Source organism: Actinia tenebrosa, unplaced genomic scaffold (assembly GCF_029948245.1).
Source record: "Actinia tenebrosa isolate PJP-AT-01 unplaced genomic scaffold, QUT_ActTen_1.0 PGA_scaffold13__45_contigs__length_12533684, whole genome shotgun sequence".
In the NCBI taxonomy this organism is placed as follows: Eukaryota; Metazoa; Cnidaria; class Anthozoa; order Actiniaria; family Actiniidae; genus Actinia; species Actinia tenebrosa.
Genome location: NW_028292573.1, coordinates 3,807,431 through 3,825,865, shown reverse-complemented (window position 1 = coordinate 3,825,865; position 18,435 = coordinate 3,807,431). Strand labels below are relative to the sequence as shown.

Sequence of the window (18,435 nt, the reverse complement as noted above, 5' to 3'; positions counted from 1 at the left end):
ATTCTCTACTAGGGTCATACTCCATCAACTGAGTGCACATTCTCTACTAGTGTCATACTCCATCAACTGAGTGCACATTCTCTACTAGTGTCATACTCTATCAACTGAGTTCACATTCTCTAATAGTGTCTTACTCCATCAACTGAGTGCACATTCTCTACTAGTGTCATGCTCCATCAACTGACTGCACATTCTCTACTAGTGTCATGCTCCATCAACTGACTGCACATTCTCTACTAGTGTCATGCTCCATCCATGACTGCACATTCTCTACTAGTGTCATACTCTATCAACTGAGTGCACATTCTCTACTAGTGTCATACTCCATCAACTGAGTGCACATTCTCTACTAGTGTCATACTCCATCAACTGAGTGCACATTCTCTACTAGTGTCATACCCCATCAACTGAGTGCACATTCTCTACTAGTGTCATACTCTATCATCTCGGTAAGGTTGCTTCGAAAAGTCCCAGTAAATGTAAAAGAGAAGAAAGGAGTGAAAACAACTTATCATAAAATGGACGTATCCTTGGAAGAAGTTCAACCCACTAGAGACGAGTAAATTGGCAAAGAATTAATCAGGGTTTTTATAAGTTCCTTTTATATCTGAATGGTATTTGTAGTTTTGATAATAATAATAATAATAACAATAATAATAATAATAACAATAATAATAATAATAATAAACTTTGTTTATAGAGGATAACACTTGACAGTAATTCAACTGATAAACTTGTGGTCCTCTGTTAACGTCTCTAGTTAATTAGGGACTGGACTGCCATTAACGTGATCATCCGAGCCACGTGAAGGCCTAACCATTTGCAGATGTAAATACAAAGGTAGCACCTTCTTATCAGTTATTTTAAGACCCTGAGTGTTGGTCCGGCCGAGGCTTGAACAACGACCTCCCGCACAACAGACCGACGCTCTTACCAATTGAGCTAGACGGGTGGCGGTTGGATGTTGTACTAATTGATGGTGGTAATGGTCGTAAAATCTGTAAAAGTAGTTATTGGTAATGGAATTGGCTGATAATGTTGCTAGCATGGCTAGTGGTGGTGGTACGATTGTTAAAGACAGTTGTTAGTGGTGATGCTGTAAATGGAGAATTTCGATCTTTAATAATACCTTTTTATATCTTTCAGCCACTTTATTGATATCCATTGTGTAAAACCCATCGTCGTTGTCCTAAAGTGAAGGAAGGAAGGAAGGAAGCAAGGAAGCAAGGAAGCAGGGAAGCAAGCAAGCAAGCAAGCAAGGAAGGAAGCAAGGAAGGAAGGAAGCAAGGAAGGAAGGAAGCAAGGAAGCAAGGAAGCAAGGAAGCAAGGAAGCAAGGAAGCAAGGAAGCAAGGAAGCAAGGAAGCAAGGAAGCAAGGAAGCAAGGAAGCAAGGAAGCAAGGAAGCAAGGAAGCAAGGAAGCAAGGAAGCAAGGAAGCAAGGAAGCAAGGAAGCAAGGAAGCAAGGAAGCAAGGAAGCAAGGAAGCAAGGAAGCAAGGAAGCAAGGAAGCAAGGAAGCAAGGAAGCAAGGAAGCAAGGAAGCAAGGAAGCAAGGAAGCAAGGAAGCAAGGAAGCAAGGAAGCAAGGAAGCAAGGAAGCAAGGAAGCAAGCAAGCAAGGAAGGAAGGAAGCAAGCAAGCAAGCAAGCAAGCAAGAAAGGAAGCAAGCAAGCAAGCAAGCAAGAAAGGAAGCAAGGAAGGAAGGAAGAAAGGAAGGAAGGAAGGAAGGAAGGAAGGAAGGAAGGAAGGAATGAAGGAAGGAAGGAAAGAAAAAATGATGATGTCGGGATGAGTTGGGAACCACGTGATCTCAGTGAACGCGCGCAAAGGATTGTTTCAGTTGTTTATCGGCGAACAAAGAGCTATCACATTTCACGATAATTTTATAAAAGAATTGAAAACACAATGCACCATTTGACCCATAGGTATTCGTTATAAGAATTGGTAGAATTTTAAATGTATTGCTAGTCCATAACGAAGCTAGGAAAGCATAGATGCAGAGTTATTTTCTCTGCCTTCGGTCGCCATGTTTTCCCCCAATTAGTTTAGATGGACTGCCTGATCAGATTTCTTTCTGCCAGCTGATTGGCTGGGTTTTTGATGGACTGTCAAAACGAGATCCCCTGGAAGGAAGAAGTGCAGTCTTCCTTCCATACAAGGTAGGCTAATAGATTGAACAGATTGACCAATCTAGAATAAAGAAGATGATGTACTTACCTCTCGTCCAGGTGCAGTAACCAAGTAATCTACAATGTCACGAACATCGACATTCTCAGAAATTACTATTGTTCCTAAAAACAAACAGAGAACTTAGTCAAAAAAAAAAAACAACAAACAAACAAACAAACAATTAAAAAAAAAATTAGGATAGGAAATCGCACGATCTCGAGTACAGTTTGGAAATTAATTAGACACGAGTAATGTTTTGAAAGTTCTTGTAATTGCACGAGCCTTTAGGCGAGTGCAGTTAAAGAACTTTCAAAACATTACGAGTGTCTATTAATTCTAAATTGTACGAGAAGATCGTGTGATATTTTGTTTATAGTTAGCTCAACAAAATTTCAGTAAAAAATGCGAAGCGACGCCGTTCATCTTTGTCTATTTGGCGGCCGATTTTCAGTCCATCGCGCAACTGAAATGCATAAAAAAAGATTAGTTCTTACGGCTTTAAAATTTTATTTATATGTTTTTTAAGTGCAAAATGATAGAAAATAATTTTGACATTGTTTTGGCTGTGTTGCCATAGCGACTTAAATCGGTACTCCTACGGAGTACAATTAACGCTATAATTGTACTCCTCTCGACCAATCACAGTCGAGTAATTTTGTTGAGTGTGCTATAAATAAATAAATTAATTGTTTAATATTTTTATTTAGTTTTATATTTACAGTATCTAACGCATATATCTCTTGGTATTTATCTATTTTATTTATCAGTATTTCTATTTATTTGTACTTGTATTTTATGCCAGGGCTCCCATTGATAGCAGACCTTTTATTAGTTCTGAAGGGACTACCCTGGCTTTATTTATTTTTTAATTAAAGGTCTCATTCATTCATTCATCAAATAACAGTAAACAAGACAGAGAGTGAACTGATAATAGTATTAGCCAATCAGATTATCGCGTTCTTATGCTCTCAATACATCGTTGTGCTATCTGATTACATTTTTTAAAAGTAATAATCTAAAAAAACATTTTTTATAAATATTCTTATTAAATCAATTTATTATTGTATATGAAATATAGTCATTAGCAATCTCAGGTCAGTGCGGAAAGTCTCTTTTCTATCTCTAGGTCGCTCTCCTGTACGTTTGCCTTTCTTCTCCTTATCGATCTCGATCCCCTCTGACAAACAAGGGCACTCCGCAGGATGGCGATTTGCTGATTGTTATTATCTTCTCGTCGCTTTTTCGGCTCCAGTCAATATCGTACCCAGAGCCCTTATTTCTTACTGCGCATGCTCGACGAAATAATTGGGCTCTGGAAAACTCCAAACTGGAAGACCCAGATTCTGGGTTTCTCGCACATGCGCATTATGACAGACTAGGTAAATTCAAAATGGCGGACGATGTTCAACGAACATGTGAATTTGCGCTTGGAAAATTAGGTTTTGAAGATGGTTTTTAGTTAATTAACTCCGAAAATATCTATTGGATGGACATCAACACAATTTCCATTACAAAACCGGCAAAACTTTGAAAGATCCGGCCCTACAGGCTTTTTTGGTGTACTTAATTCGAGACGCCATCTTGTTTATTTTCCCTAGTACTGTAATTTTTACTTCCGGTATCTTTCTTTGTTCTCGAGAACCAATTACAGCACAGGAAATATTGGAGTTTTCCAGAGCCCAATTATTTCGTCGAGCATGCGCAGTAAGAAATAAGGGCTCTGGGTACGAGATTGGGCTACAGTTAACTGTCTGCAATCTGTTGATTTCCGTGTATTCTAGTGGTAAGAACCCTGAGACATCATTCAACACCTCCGATGAATCGCCTATTGTATCTGTTCTTTCCTCGAGAACTCGCTCCGTCCCAGTCATATGCAAATCTAGATCTATTACCGTTGAATACTCCATTTTACAGTTCCATACAGTGACCACGAATAATAGCTCCTTGCCGATGCTGGAGTTTCAGCTCATAGCAAAACTACAGTTTATCATGCGCTGTAACTCCAGCCTCGGCTAGGAACTATTATTCGTGGTCACTGAATGGAACTGTAAAATGGAGTATTGCCATTTTCTCCTTCGACATCCAAATTATTTTGATTTTCATTCTCGGCATTCTCTACTATATCTGCGGTTCCATTGTTGTTTATTTTTTTCCAGACTAGCATCCTGATCACGAAGGTTTTGGCTCTTGAGTCCTAGCTGGGTATTCTTCGATTGCACGTTACATCATCGCGGCCATGTTGGTGCCATTTAACAAAAGATTTCTCATTAGCATCCGTTGTTACCGTCGTTTGCATTTCTACGCGGCCACCCCAGACACAAATCGCGTCGTGTAGTTTGCAATAGACTGCCGTCAATCAAACTTCTCATTCTACTTGGATGTACTCAAACTCTTTGCAATCGCTTTCGGAACTTTCCTTCATGATATCTGAATGAGAAAGTTTGATAGAAAAGCCAACTCACTGATCCAAACATGTAAAAATGGCGTCAACATGAATGATTAACAGAAGTCTATTGCAAACTACACGACTTTATTTGCTGTCAATATCCCATGCCGTCCCAAAGCACTTTCATAATATCTATATAGCCTCTTTTTTTCTATTTTCATTACACTCTAAAACATCCTTATTCATCCTTATTAGTCCACTTCATCTTTGGCTTTCTCGCTTGACTTGACTGGGCGGCCGAGCAGTCTCCCCACTTCTAACTTTCGTTTGAAAGGACATGCTAAAGGTAGATTACTGCATCCTCACTTGCATCATGAAATGACAGGTTGCACGTGTAAATGGCTAAAAAGCAACTAAGCTCTCTCTATTTGTTCCACTTACACGGAAATTCAAGTTAACAAAGACATTCCTAATAAAGTCATAACAGCCCATTTTTTATCTGTTATTAGATTCTTCGTATCTATTTTTAAAATCTCTATAATATATCCTTAAGACCATCCTATATAAATTACCGTGAACTTGCAATGCTAGATGATTGGTGAAATATTACCTGAAGTTGACATTTTTAGCATCGGTGATGGCGGTCTACGTTCACTGAAGTAGTTGTTAATCTACTAGTCAAGGCGTTTGAGTAAAGAATAATTAATGAAAAAAACACAATAGAAATCATTGTCCCTGGAGGAGGTCGTATATCTGATACAAAATCGTCCTGATTTGCATAAACTTTGACTCCAATTTTCTTAGCCAAATTCAATTTTATCTTTAAAATTATAGTAGAACATGAATGTATACACCTAGACGACTTCGGCTCGTGGTTGTATATCTGATACAACACGGCAACTCATATTGTATATATTACTTAAAGAGATCAGCAGACCGTGTAAGTAACGTCAGATTTAGAAATAATGTAAGGTAAATTGTAAAATAATAATAATAATAATAATAATAATAATAATAATAATAATAATAATAATAATAATAAGGGACTGTCCGTTTATTATGTCACAGGGGGATCTGGTGGTTTTCATAGAAAGTATTGTTTTTAAAAAGTTACCCCCCTCAAAAATAAAGTCTTTATAAATTTACCCCCTCCCTCCCTCCTCAGACATAATTCTTACCCCCACCCCTCCCCACAGCAAAACTTGAGTACCAGTCTCCTTCCTAAAGAAGAATCGCCAGGTTACCCTTTTTCAAGATGGCGAATTCAAAAGTCACGAACTGAGAAGCTAACATCACTTAATTAGCAAGAAAAACGGTCAGAGGTCAGAAACAAATCTCTAAAGGGAAAGTTTATTAGAAGTTCTTTACAGTCTCTCGACGTTCAAGATCTGCTTGTTTGAGGAAATTCTGAATGCCATCACTATTCACATTGGCCGCCATATTGGATTTGGGCACCACAGGAATCCCAAATCCAACACAGGAACACCAAATCCAACTTAGGAGCCCCAGATCAAACAAACCCATAGAATATATATTTTGTTATATTGATTTTACGATTTTGTTTTTCATTGCTTTTCTTTTCAGTTGTGCTTTGTTGCTGTTCCTTCTAATTTACATTTTCCCTCATTTAAAAAAATGGCCCCCCCTTAAATAAACTTTCAAAATCAAATTCTACCCCCCAAAAAAACAATTTTCATAAAATTTACCCCCCCCCTCACAAAAAACACCAGCCCCCCCTGTGACATAATAAACGAACAGTCCCTAATAATAATAATAATGATAATGATAATAATAATAATAATGATAATGATGATAATAATAATAATAATAATGATAATGATGATAATAATAGTAATAATAATAATAATAATAATGATAATAATAATAGTAATAATAATAATAATAATAATAATAATAGTAATAATAATAGTCAAGTAAATTCAAATTGGGCACAGGGAGTAACTGCATTTTTTGATGTAAGAGTATCGCATGTTAATTCCAAGAGCAACCAAAACAAATCCACTTCTACAATCTTCAAGAATCAAGAAAGCGAAAAAAAGAGAAAGTACCAGCAAAGAGTAATCGATGTCGATATGGGCACTTTTACGCCCTTAGTTTTTGGTACAAATGGAGGAATGGGGGCAGAATGCCAGATTTTTCTAAAGCACCTTACTGAGAAATTAACCAAGAAGACAGGGGACACATATGCAAGTACTATAACATGGATTAGAACTCGATTATCTTTTGAAATAATTAAGTCAGTACACATGTGTGTCAGGGGGACAAGAACCCCCTTTTTTAAGGACAATGAATTCTTGAATGACTTTAATCTTAACGCCAATGTAGCGGAAATTTAGAAATATTTAGATTTTAATAATAAATGTATAGTTTTAATTTAGTATTATATTAGTGTGAAGAGCTGGACTCGTGTTTTGAGCTATTAATTTATTTTACAAATATGTTTTCATAGATAAATAAGTAAATATTATATAGATTTGTTATTTTATATTCATAATCTTTTCTTTTTTGTTTTATAATTATAGCAATATTCTTATCACGTCTCATATTATAATGAATTATTAGTTAATTATTATTGTCAATAAAGTTATTTTTTTTTTTTTTTTTAGTAAATTCAAACTCAATAGTACCAATAATAATGATAAATCTAATACAACACTACCAGAGTGATTTTATTTGACCGTGAAACAAATTTGTATGATTAGATTAAATTAAAAGAAAACAATGGAATTAATGTCTACTAGAGTGAAGTCACTAAACCCGTGCAATAGATATTAGATTATTTACACATTAGTAGACCCTAATTCCATTGTTTTCTTTTGTGTCTCTATTACGCGTTAACTAGTATTTTTTATTATTTCTCAATTTATACGTTTTTCTTTGTTATTCACAAGGCTTTATTTTTGTTATAACCCTCATTATAAATGCGAGGTCAATATATAGTTAGTTATTAACCCGGTTAATAACTATATTTATTATATAATTACCAATGAAATATCTATTTTTCTCTATTTCGAAAAATTGATATCTTCACACGTGAAAATAACATGTTATTTTCACGTGTGAAAATAACACCATTGCGATGGCTATTCAAAAATACACGGAAAGAATTGCCTGAAAAAGCCAAAACATACTTCATTGATAATTATATAATAAACAGAATATTACATGGGCGCTTGGAGATACGAAATTTATCTTCTCGTGTTGAAAATCTCTCACTCGTTCGCTGCGCTCACTTGTGAGAGATCTTTTAAACACTCGAAGATAAATTTCGTATCTCCGCGCGCCCATGAGTTTTAATACCCTATTCACACCTAAACGTGTTTAGTTAAACTATGTTTTTATTAGGAAAAAAATTGAGAAACTAGAATAACCTACAATATAATGAAACTTTCTAAAATATTATCAGAGCAAGACAAAGGATAGTTTACATGCATTATTTCACCAAATATTGTGCAGTGTGTTCGTAGATAGTTTTCCAAACCTGTTTAGTTAAACCACTTTAAAACATGTTTAAGCCTTGGTGTGAATGGGGTCATCGTTTTCCTGTATTTTACTTTACCTTTTACAAACCTTCTCACCAAAGACAAATATTCTTTTGTTTTTCTACTACTTGGACTTTTTTGCGATTCTTTTTAAGCTATTTAAAATAATTTTTAAATGGTCAACTGACGTTTCACGTTTGCCGTGAACGTAAATCTAAAACTCTCTAGTAAGCCTATACATCCCTCGGGCCTACGGCCCTCGGGATGTATATGGCTTATTGCCGACGTTTTACTTTCACGGGTTATATGCCTTCACTCTACCTTTGAAAAGTAGTAGACTACTTCTTTCGCCAAAACTGGCTTACTGCAATTTCATAAATATGCGAATTCTGTGTCTCTGAGTTTCACGCTGAAATTTGGTTTTCACTGCTGCAAAAAGGTACCTCTCGAAGCACAGGAAAGAACCAGGTTTGATTGGCGGCAGCGTGCAGTTCGCAGACACAGTTCGCATTATTATGAAAATTAAATTGCAGTCATGAAGTCAAAATCTAAGTACACAGGGCGAAAAACGTTCTACTTTCCAAAGGTCAGCTAAGATTTCTTTACTTTATTTGACATTTTGACAATTTTATTGAGCTTTTTAAGTATCGCTATACATTCTCTTACAACATGACTGTTGGTACTACGTCCCATACTTGATTGTTTTATTCTAAACTCGTACGCATAGCGTAAGGTAAAGACTACAAATAGATAAATAACTTAGTAAATATGATATAACAAATAGGATAAAACTACGAAACATTAAACTGCAAAAACGATAAGAAATAATGGAAACGAATAACTTACATTTGTGCATAAAGGGACGAACTGCGAGCACCAACTAACTAAGTATTAGCATTATAGAGAGCGTATATAAAGCATACAAAAACTCCTAAGGGACTAGGCTAACAATGACGAAATACTTAGACTGAAACGAGTGAAACAAAAGCTATAGAACACTTATATAAACAAATCTAGGACAAAGAAAACTACACCAAAAACTTAGATCTAACAGCGACACCACAGAAACCTAGCTTGGGCTGGGCAAGTAATATTTCAAAAACGAGTGCGAGTGTTTCATTAAGGTTTCCAAACACGAGCAAACATTTGAGAAAGCACGAGGCCGTTGGCCGTAGTCCTCGTGCTTTTATTGTTTTCGAGTGATGGATATATTTCAAACACTAGTGATGGAAATATTTCTAAAAATGATATCTCAAAAATCTATGAAGTAAAATTCCTTTAAAGTCACCGGATAGAGCCCCTGATTCAACGAAAATAGTGAGGAGTTATTTTAAAGAACCCAATAAGTCATTTTCGTTGTCAGAATTCGATTTAAGCAATTCGTAATTTTCTGCAGATTTTACAATATTTTTGGGGTCTCGCCCTGGCTGAAATGTTTCCAAACTTCGTCTGCACGTTTTCGCAGCTTATAATACACTCAACAAAATTACTCGATTCTGATCGTACAAGAGAGCACAATTAAATCCCAGATTGTCCTCCGTAGAGTCCCTATTAAGTAGTGATGAAAAGGTAAATTATATAGTGTATTATAAGCAAAAAATCGCACAATCCACAATCTTCTAATAAAATTCGGAATTTATAAAAAACTGACAATATATTCAGTATTATGCTCATTATATCAATAAACAAATACAGTAAAGGCGTCTTCAAATTTCAAGTGTCCTTAATGCGGGGTTGATTTTGTATGGAATCTGTCATTCAGGTGCTAGAAATGTGTCCTTTGTACTTATTAACGGGCGTCCTTATAAAGCGGGTTAATTTAACAGAAAATGTATGGAGCTTTCGTTGGGACTTTGAAACCTGTCCTTAATAACGAGGTGTCCTTATTAAGCGGGTGTCCTTAGAGCGGGGTTCTACTGTATTTAAATCGAGTTGCGTAAGATGACAATTGTTAGACGTCAATCAGATATCTGACATATCTGTTTTATCCATTGTTGTCTATGCAAATCTTAAACAATAACTATCAAAATAAACAAGTTAGGAGCATGGATGACTGATGCAATCTCGGTTATGTAACATTTTCTACGAGGTTACAAGCAAACGCCGGCGAACAATCTCGTCCAGGTAGCTAGTTCGTAGACTGCTGGTATGGATTATAACGTAAGAGGTAAGGAAATATCTTGTTGCCTTTCTTATGATTCAATTTATTTGGTAGAACTTTTAGGAGAGGACAGATGGACCAGGAAAATTGTTAAACGCCAAGGGAAAGAAGTTTTGCGATAAACAGAATTCAGAATTCAGTCTTTTTCTTCTTCTTCTTCTTCTTCTTCTTCTTCTTCTTCTTCTTCTTCTTCTTCTTCTTCTTCTTCTTCTTCTTCGTCGTCGTCGTCGTCGTCTTCTTCTTCTTCTTCTTCTTCGTCTTCTTCTTCTTCACCATCTTCATCTTTTTTTGACTGCTTTTTTTACTTCTCCTCTTTCTTCTCTCTTTTCTCTTTATATACAACCATTATCATCACCTTCTTTTTATCCTCTTAAGTGAAAAAAAAGCTTTAATCTTCTATTGAGTCCGGTAAGACACGCAATATTAATTTTTAAAGAAGATAGAGAATTTTCTCGGAATCACGATATCATCTTTGATGTTGAGTACAATTGGTATATTACATAACCTACACCAGTAACGGCCTGAATTAATGATCTGATCATATATGATTTTACTTCTCGTTTGCTTCCTATCTTTGTTCTTCTTGCAATCAAAACGGTTTTCATCATCATTGCAAATTTAAATAACGATTGAAACTTCTTACATGAGCTAAGTAATAGTTATAGAATGACTTCACAATTGTGTGCTTTCGAACAGAATGGAAATAGTTTATTATTTCATACACTAATAAAAGTTTTTAAACTCATTATTTGAATATTGTTCGGTTCAAAGTTGTAGCAGCTTGGAAACTAAACTTAAAATTACACAGTTTCAAAGCTTTGGAACTATTAAAGTAACGACAAAATCTTAAGTAAATTTGTATCCCTATAGAAAGTTTTCCTTTGTATTAAAGTACATACCATTTAGAGTGCATACCAAAAAATTGTATACATTAGCGCAAAGTTTCGTAGGTCTATGGTCTACTGAGGTCTACTGAACTTACTAATTTGTGCAATTTCTTACAAAGTTTTCATGGATATATTATGATATTCACTCTACCAAAGTTCTGTTCTACTTTAATAGGAACTTAATACTTTCAAGGAACTGTTTTATTTTCATACAGTCAATGTCATTAACGTTGTCCATAGAAAAAAGACATTGCATTTCCACATTTAGACTAAAAGATATATCACGTGTTTCATTATGTATTCTTTGCCTCGTGTGCGTCAGCCTGAACGTTAAATGTAAAATTCAACTCGTAAATCGAAAATCCAGAATGCCCCGACCATTTAGTGAGGATTTAAGATGGAGAATGGTATTTCAGCGTTTGTTTGATGCCAGAACGTTCGAGGAAACACGTGTGTTATAGAAGTTATTGACAAACTATTATCGTTTAACTACACAACGTCACTTCTCAAAGAACAAAGAACTTATATATATATACGAATTTCTTGACGTTTTTGACAAATGAATCAACATATTCGGACTTGATTTCCTGTCTTGTTTAAGATTCATTTTAGAATTAAATTTGCCGAGATCGTGAAGTTTCTTTATCAGTTTTGCGAACGTGACATGCATTGAGTGGCTTAGCGGTGACGAAGGTGCATGAAGCCCCGTTTACACTAGCGAATTTTGCAGCAATTTTTGCTGCGATTTTTTTTTGCGATTTTGTGCATAATAAATAATGGTAAAGAATTTATTTGTAAAGTTTTTTCAGGATACCAAGATTTTCCTAGACGAATGTCTCTTTTGAAGGATGAGACAAAAGATTTCATATTTCCGAAAATTGCCACAAAAATCGCCGCAAAAATCGCCCAAAAATCGCCAGTGTAAACGGGGCTTTTACATGGGACTCTAGGTCCCGTTCGCGCCCACCCGCTTGGCCGTTCTTTCTTGTATTACTCATGTCATTATTAGATTTTTTTTCCTTAGTCTTTTTTCTCTTTAGTTTGTTTACTATTATTGTTTGCTACTGTTGAGAAATTTTAAAGGCCAATAAAGTTGTTAAAAAAACCCCAAACATTCTGCACTTTTGCAAAAAACGTTTTAATACAATAGACCCCTTGCATGTGACGTCAAAGCAGCTCAATTTGGAGGACAAAACAGAAGAATTTCAATCTCATAGGAATAGGAAACCTATTGTTATGTCCTCCAAATTGAGCTGCATTCCGACGTGTTGCAAGAGCCGGTCTATTAGAGTTTTTAAATGCTGTATTTTTTTTAGATATATTTTTTCTTACCTTTGTCGTACTTAACTTCCTTCTCGTCCTTTCTTCTTCAAGTTCAGTTTGGTTTTTCTCATTCATCTTTGGAAGTTTGTCGTTTTCACTGAAGTACAAAAAAAATTCAAAAGAATTATTTAGTCGGTCGGTCGCTTGGTCCGTCGAAAACGTGTTCTTCAATATTATTGCAAAGGTTCGTAGTAGGTCGTTTAGTTAATCACTGTCACTGGGTAAACCGATCGGTCGGTTCATTCAGTTAGTCGGTCGATAGAAAAAGTGTGCTCCAAGACTCTTGTAAACCCTTTTTCTCGGTTATTGGGTAAACCGATCGGTCGGTTAGCCAATCGGCCGGTCGATTCATTCAGTGAGCCGTTAAACGAGAAAGAGTTCAGTGCCTTCTGTTATGGCTGCCATCACGTCAAGATGGTGCAAAGCTTCTATGACAAAACTAGCTCAGTCAGTCACTGCAGGGACGTAACCAGGGGGGGGGGGGGGGGGGAGGAGAACAGGGTACACTCACCCATTTTTCTTTTTCTTTTCTTTTCTTTTCTTTTTTTTTTTTTTTCTTGTTGGTTCTGCTATTTTTTTTGGTTACCTTTTTTTTTTTTGCAAATCATTGCCTGTGCACCTCCTCTGCAAGATCCCTCGTTACGCCCCTGCACTGGGTAAACCAATCTAGGTCGATCATTCATCATTCTTTTTGGTTTCACCTATAGGATCAGTAGTTGTGATTGAAGATGATGTCGCTTTTGAAGATCTGGCGAACTACATGGTAAACTTGCCTGGACGAGAGGTAAGCACCACATAAAACAACCAGAGTCAAAAACAATACCCAGTGATTTAGAGAATATAGACACTATTAACTTGGGGTTATTTTTTCTGCATTTCAGACTCTGTTACTCTCTTGAAAATAAGATTCTTTGTTTAAATTGTTTCAATATGGACCAGTTGCAGCATGTCGGAATGCACCGTTCTCATAATGGCTGAAAAGGGCACGAAAACAAGGTCACCCAGTCATTAGTTTACAATACAAGATACAAAAGTACATCAAATGCGTTTATAAGAGGAAAGTATAGAAATTTACCTCTTGTTTTGACCTGATTTGCGCTATCCAATTCATTCTGAATGAGCAGCCTTGCTCAGCCTTTTCAAGATGACTGGGTGACCTCGTTTTTGTGCAGTCGTCAGCCATTATGAGAATGGTGTATGCAGCTCAATTTGGAGGACATAACAATAGGATTCCAATTCTCATGAGATTGAAATTCATTTGTTTTTTCCACCAAATTGAGCTGCTTTGACGTCACATGTAAGGGTACTTTTTATTATTCTTCTTATCCACGAGACCATTAAATTAAAAAATGATACTCTATGGAATGACACGTGGTCTTAAATGGGAAAACATTAAGCCTATTTAAATTAAATTGCTCTATTTTTATCTAATTAGATTTTTCAATATCAAATTAATCCAAGATTGTTTTGTTTTCATTTTAACTTTTCAGGAATCTGACGATGGATTTTATGTGATGAACCTAGACGACATTATTGAGAAATATCAAAAGGTAATACATATCCTACGCCAATTATGACATTACGACCCGGGGGGGGGGGAGGGGGGGTACTCTTTCCCGTTTAGGGTAGGGATGTGCCGCTGAGCCCTCTGAACCCTGACCCTGTTCCAGAGTAAAAAGCGCTGAATTTCATACCCTGTTCCAGAGCAAGATCGCTGAAAACCATACCCAGTTCCTGTATTGTGAAAATAGATGCCCTGTTCCAGAGAGGAGAGAGCGTGATTTCATATACCCTGTTCCAGAGTAGAATCGCTGAAAACCATACTCTGTTTGGCGGCACATACCTGTATAGCGAATATAGGGGAGTATCCCCCGGGCATTACGACAGACCATTTTCAAATTTTTACAATACCGATTACAGACTCATTTGCTCAGGCTTAGACTCGTATCAGTGTCTAAATGTTCACAAATACCAAAAATAAAGTAATGAATGTACAACTTTAACAATACAAACATTTTGAGAAGTCCACGGACCTTTACTGGAACACGTGATTATTCTACATAGGATTGAGGCTAACCCTGTGCAATAAAGAAATTGAAAATCGCTCAGCTGGATACTCGTATGGTAGCTCTAATTCGATCCGAGGTTTATGAATGATATATTATTACTAAGTATCTGAAGCTGTTCAATGTTAAAACGAAGCATGGAGGAAAGGGCAGTTAAAGTGCATACCTAGGGTGGTTTTTGATTCAATTTCAAAAACTCGCAACGCTGAATGGCGAATTTTATGCCAGTTGATTTATATAACAGCTTTAACAACGATTTTTTTTTGCGCAACGCATATTCAAAATGCAGTGCAATACTCTCATAGAAGCGAGGCGATGTCAAATCGCTAAAAATCGTCGCGTGTAATTTAACAAATGAAAGTCAGTTTTCTATGGGTTTGTACTGTAATCGAACATGGAATGACGTCAAAAATGATCCAAACTCAAGTGGAACCACGAGCGCAACGAGTGGTTTCACTGCAAAGTTTGGATCATTTTTGACGTCATTTCATATTCGATTACAGTACAGACCCATAGAAAACTGACTTTTATTTGTTTTTTACCATAACAAAGTCAAAAAAAATGAACAAAAAGACAAGCAAATAGTTTGAAAAAGCCGTTACATCCGCTCGCTCAGTGCGCGAGTGACAGATGTCGTAAGCACAAGTAGGTCTAGCCTCTAATCGACAATGGTTCTAAGCCAATTAGCGCGCGAGAAATTTCCAAGTTATGGTAAAAATGTTGATTTTCGAACGAACGTTGCGCGAAAAGTTGACTCGTTTAACATGTATTAAAAATTGATGAGTCGTATCGCGAAAAATCGTCGTTGCGAATCGTCCCGTGTAACATCAGCTTTAAGCCGGTTTAGACGCTACGATTTTCGCCTACAACTATTGTATACAACACGCTCGCGTCTGTCGTAGGCTAGTTGTAGGCGAAAATCGTGCCGTGTAATATCAGCTTTACGTATATCTTTGCAAAAACTTTGACATCACTTACATTACAAGGAACTCACAGTACTTCTTTTCCTTGTTTAAGTGGGTTGGCCTTCTTCCAAGGATTCGCCCATTTTACGGTAAGAGTAGAAGTATTCTTCATTCATTCCTAAGAGAATAAACAATATGCAAGTTGGATTTATGATGTCCTATCGAAGTTCAATTTACAACTTCAATTTATTGCTGATTTTTTTAAAAAAATGAGCCAATGATGAAACTAGAGAAAAACGTTTGCGCATGCGTGCACTTCAGCACGTTTTCTAAGAATTTTGAAGAGTTTGAGTGAGAAAATAAATGTTTGTTTCCTCCAAGTATACAAAAAAGTTCGAGAGTATACTTTTGTGAGACCAAGATACTGTATTAACAAACACAATATGAAAGAATTAGCCTTAAGTTTCGAGCACGGACACTAAGTTTTGCCATTTTGTAAAGTCCAATTTATCAGGCATGTTTGAAAGTCAAATTTACTTATGTTTTGACTAATTTGCATACGGATTCAGAGCATGCGCAGACGTTTTTCATTCGGGTCGCCAATGATATCTTCAGATTGCCTATTGGTGAAAATGAGAATTAAAGGACAAAAGACGTGGCCGCCATGTTGGTTGAAATGACAAAAGACACACAAGACTAACTTTCTTGTCAAAGTGAGCCAAAATGGCGGCTATGACGTCACGTGCACTATAAATTTTCTCTGCCATATTGAATAAATTTTGATAATTAACACGGAAACAAGTAACTAAACTAACTGAGCAGGAAAGTTGAAAAGGAAAACAAAAATAACTTAACGACATCCGCCGAGACAATAGAAGACCACTGCGATGTGTTACAATCGACAGAACAAGAAACTCACCGTTCGTCTCGTTTCAATGTTAATTAACATAATTTATTCAAAATGGCTGAGGAACCGTGAAGGAGACTGCTCTAGATACACATATTGAAACATCTAGAATCAGACGTTAGTCATAATGATTATTTTTGCAATATTCTAGCCGTTAAAGCAAATCCTGATCCAGTTATTGTACGTCTTTATGCCAAGATGGGCACAGGATTTGACTGTGCGAGTAAGGTTTGTAAAAAACACATAATTTTGGAGCTGGTTTCCGATAAAAAACTGAAGACAAATGGTACAGCCGCCATGTTGATTGATGTAACGAAAGAAACCAAGGCAAATCTTTTGTTAAAATCAACCAACATGGCGGCTATGACGTCACATACGAAAAGACAAAAGACATGGCCACCATGTTGATTGATGTAACAAAAGAAACCATAGCAAGTATTTTCTTAAAGTCGCCTAACATCGCAGCTATCGCATCACATGCACAACAGACAAAGAATAGAATAATTCCTAGCAAAATCAGCGCACCGCATGAGGATCAAGGATTTCCTATTCTTAGTGATTGTAATTGCTCTCGGAGTTAAAAGCAACGTCGGTTCGTTCGTTGTTTAAACTGTGAGCTCACTCAAACACAAAAAGAAAAATTGGCCCAAATGTAAGCTCAACGTTATATACGTTTTCATCTCCTACGCATTGGTGCTTCTCCTGCGAAAGAGAGAAATGATCCAAATCTCTAACGAAAAATTTGTCAGTCACATATTTGCTTTTTCATCCATCTTTCTTCCTTCCTGTCATTAATCCTTTCTTCATTTCTCTTTCTCTCTCTTTCTTTGCTTCTTATTTTAGGGAGAGATAAGATTAGCCCTAGATAACGGCAGCAACCCACAGGATATCGTATACGCTCACACATGCAAAAAACTCTCTTATATCAAGTAAGTACCACGAACGCGTGTTTCATCTGAGTCAACGTTGCTGCTGGTCAGCAGAAAAACACTGTGAGGGTTTTAAAAATTATAGTTCTGACTCAGAAAATAGCGAACCAATCATCGTTGCAGCAGTTTTCTCAGTGGAATTAAAATCTTGCCCCACAAACAGCGACACAGTATTTGTTTTAAAGAGTACTACAAGGATTACGAGGCAATGTTCTATTCTTTTAGCATGACAGTAAACCATTGAAACAATTTATAATACATTTTCCGCGATCAAAGTTTCATATTCTGAGATGTTCTAGATAATTTGTTAAGCTTGTGGGACATAGCAACGGTAACTAAGAGGTGTCGGAACTATGAATAATGCTAGCCTTTGTGCAGCCCGACTTTAACTCTGGTTCACCGCAGTTACGTTCGTTTGTACGCAGGCTGTATAATACCCGTCATAGAATAAGTTTAGTGATGCATTTATTTCTTGTATTGTGGTTAAGGTTTGCAAAAGAATCTGGAGTGTCGATGATGACGTTTGACTGCGAATCAGAGCTGCACAAGATAAAGGAATTATTTCCAGAGTCTGAGTGAGTTGTAACATACATCTATTGCATCTGTCACATCCAATCTCATCCCATCTCATCCAATCCACCCACTCTCCATCCATCTACCCATCCATCCACCCTCCCATCCTTCCACCCATCCACGCTATTGCATTCATCTCGTCCATTCATCCATCCATCCATCCATCCATCCATCCATCCATCCATCCACCCATCCACGCTATTGCATTCATCTCGTCCATCCATTTTATCACATCCCATCCATTCATTCATGCACCTCTATCCTTCCATGGGAAGCACTGATGGCGTTTAAGAGATCCCTTTTTCCGACCAAAGAGCAATTCTTGAACTCAGTGTTATATGTAAAATACATTTGCTTGTTGGTTCTCTCCCTGTTCCAAGAGTTTTCTGAGGGAGCTCCACTATTCCTCCCTCTATAAAAATCAATTTCAGGGTTTCAAATCGATTGAGCGAGTGAAGAGCCACTTTGAGTATATGCCATCGACAAATACCAATATTCGATTCATTCATCCATCCTAATTATCCATCTCTCACTCCTCTTTACAACTTTTATTTGGTATCAATCAGAAAGGAAAATTACACCAACATGCTACCCAAAGCGGAAAGTGCGAACGGGACTCTAGGTCCCATG

At 36.7% G+C, this 18,435-nt stretch overlaps 1 protein-coding gene and 1 long non-coding RNA gene across 2 annotated transcripts; one reads left to right on the top strand and one right to left on the bottom strand.

Moving 5' to 3' along the window:
* Positions 1-512: 512 nt before the first annotated feature.
* LOC148911647 (uncharacterized) lies at positions 513-2,289 on the bottom strand. Its single transcript, XR_016119566.1, has 3 exons — positions 2,214-2,289; positions 1,130-1,189; positions 513-549 (listed from the first exon to the last, which is right to left on the bottom strand). It is a non-coding gene; the product is annotated as an uncharacterized LOC148911647 (long non-coding RNA).
* Positions 2,290-10,154: 7,865 nt separating this feature from the next.
* LOC148911646 (ornithine decarboxylase-like) lies at positions 10,155-17,811 on the top strand. The gene is made up of 7 exons (XM_089029193.1): positions 10,155-10,221; positions 13,133-13,209; positions 13,916-13,975; positions 15,509-15,545; positions 16,455-16,531; positions 17,147-17,232; positions 17,721-17,811. Exons 1-7 carry the CDS (start codon positions 10,203-10,205, stop codon positions 17,809-17,811), a joined length of 447 nt encoding a protein of 148 aa, XP_088885319.1. The 5' UTR covers positions 10,155-10,202.
* The last annotated feature ends 624 nt before the right edge of the window (positions 17,812-18,435 follow it).

Excerpts from the sequence above, each read along its gene's own strand:
- LOC148911646 (XM_089029193.1), top strand. Across the intron at positions 13,210-13,915 it reads TAAACTTGCCTGGACGAGAG|GAATCTGACGATGGATTTTA; the intron begins GTAAGCACCACA and ends TTAACTTTTCAG. Across the intron at positions 17,233-17,720 it reads AAAAAACTCTCTTATATCAA|GTTTGCAAAAGAATCTGGAG; the intron begins GTAAGTACCACG and ends ATTGTGGTTAAG.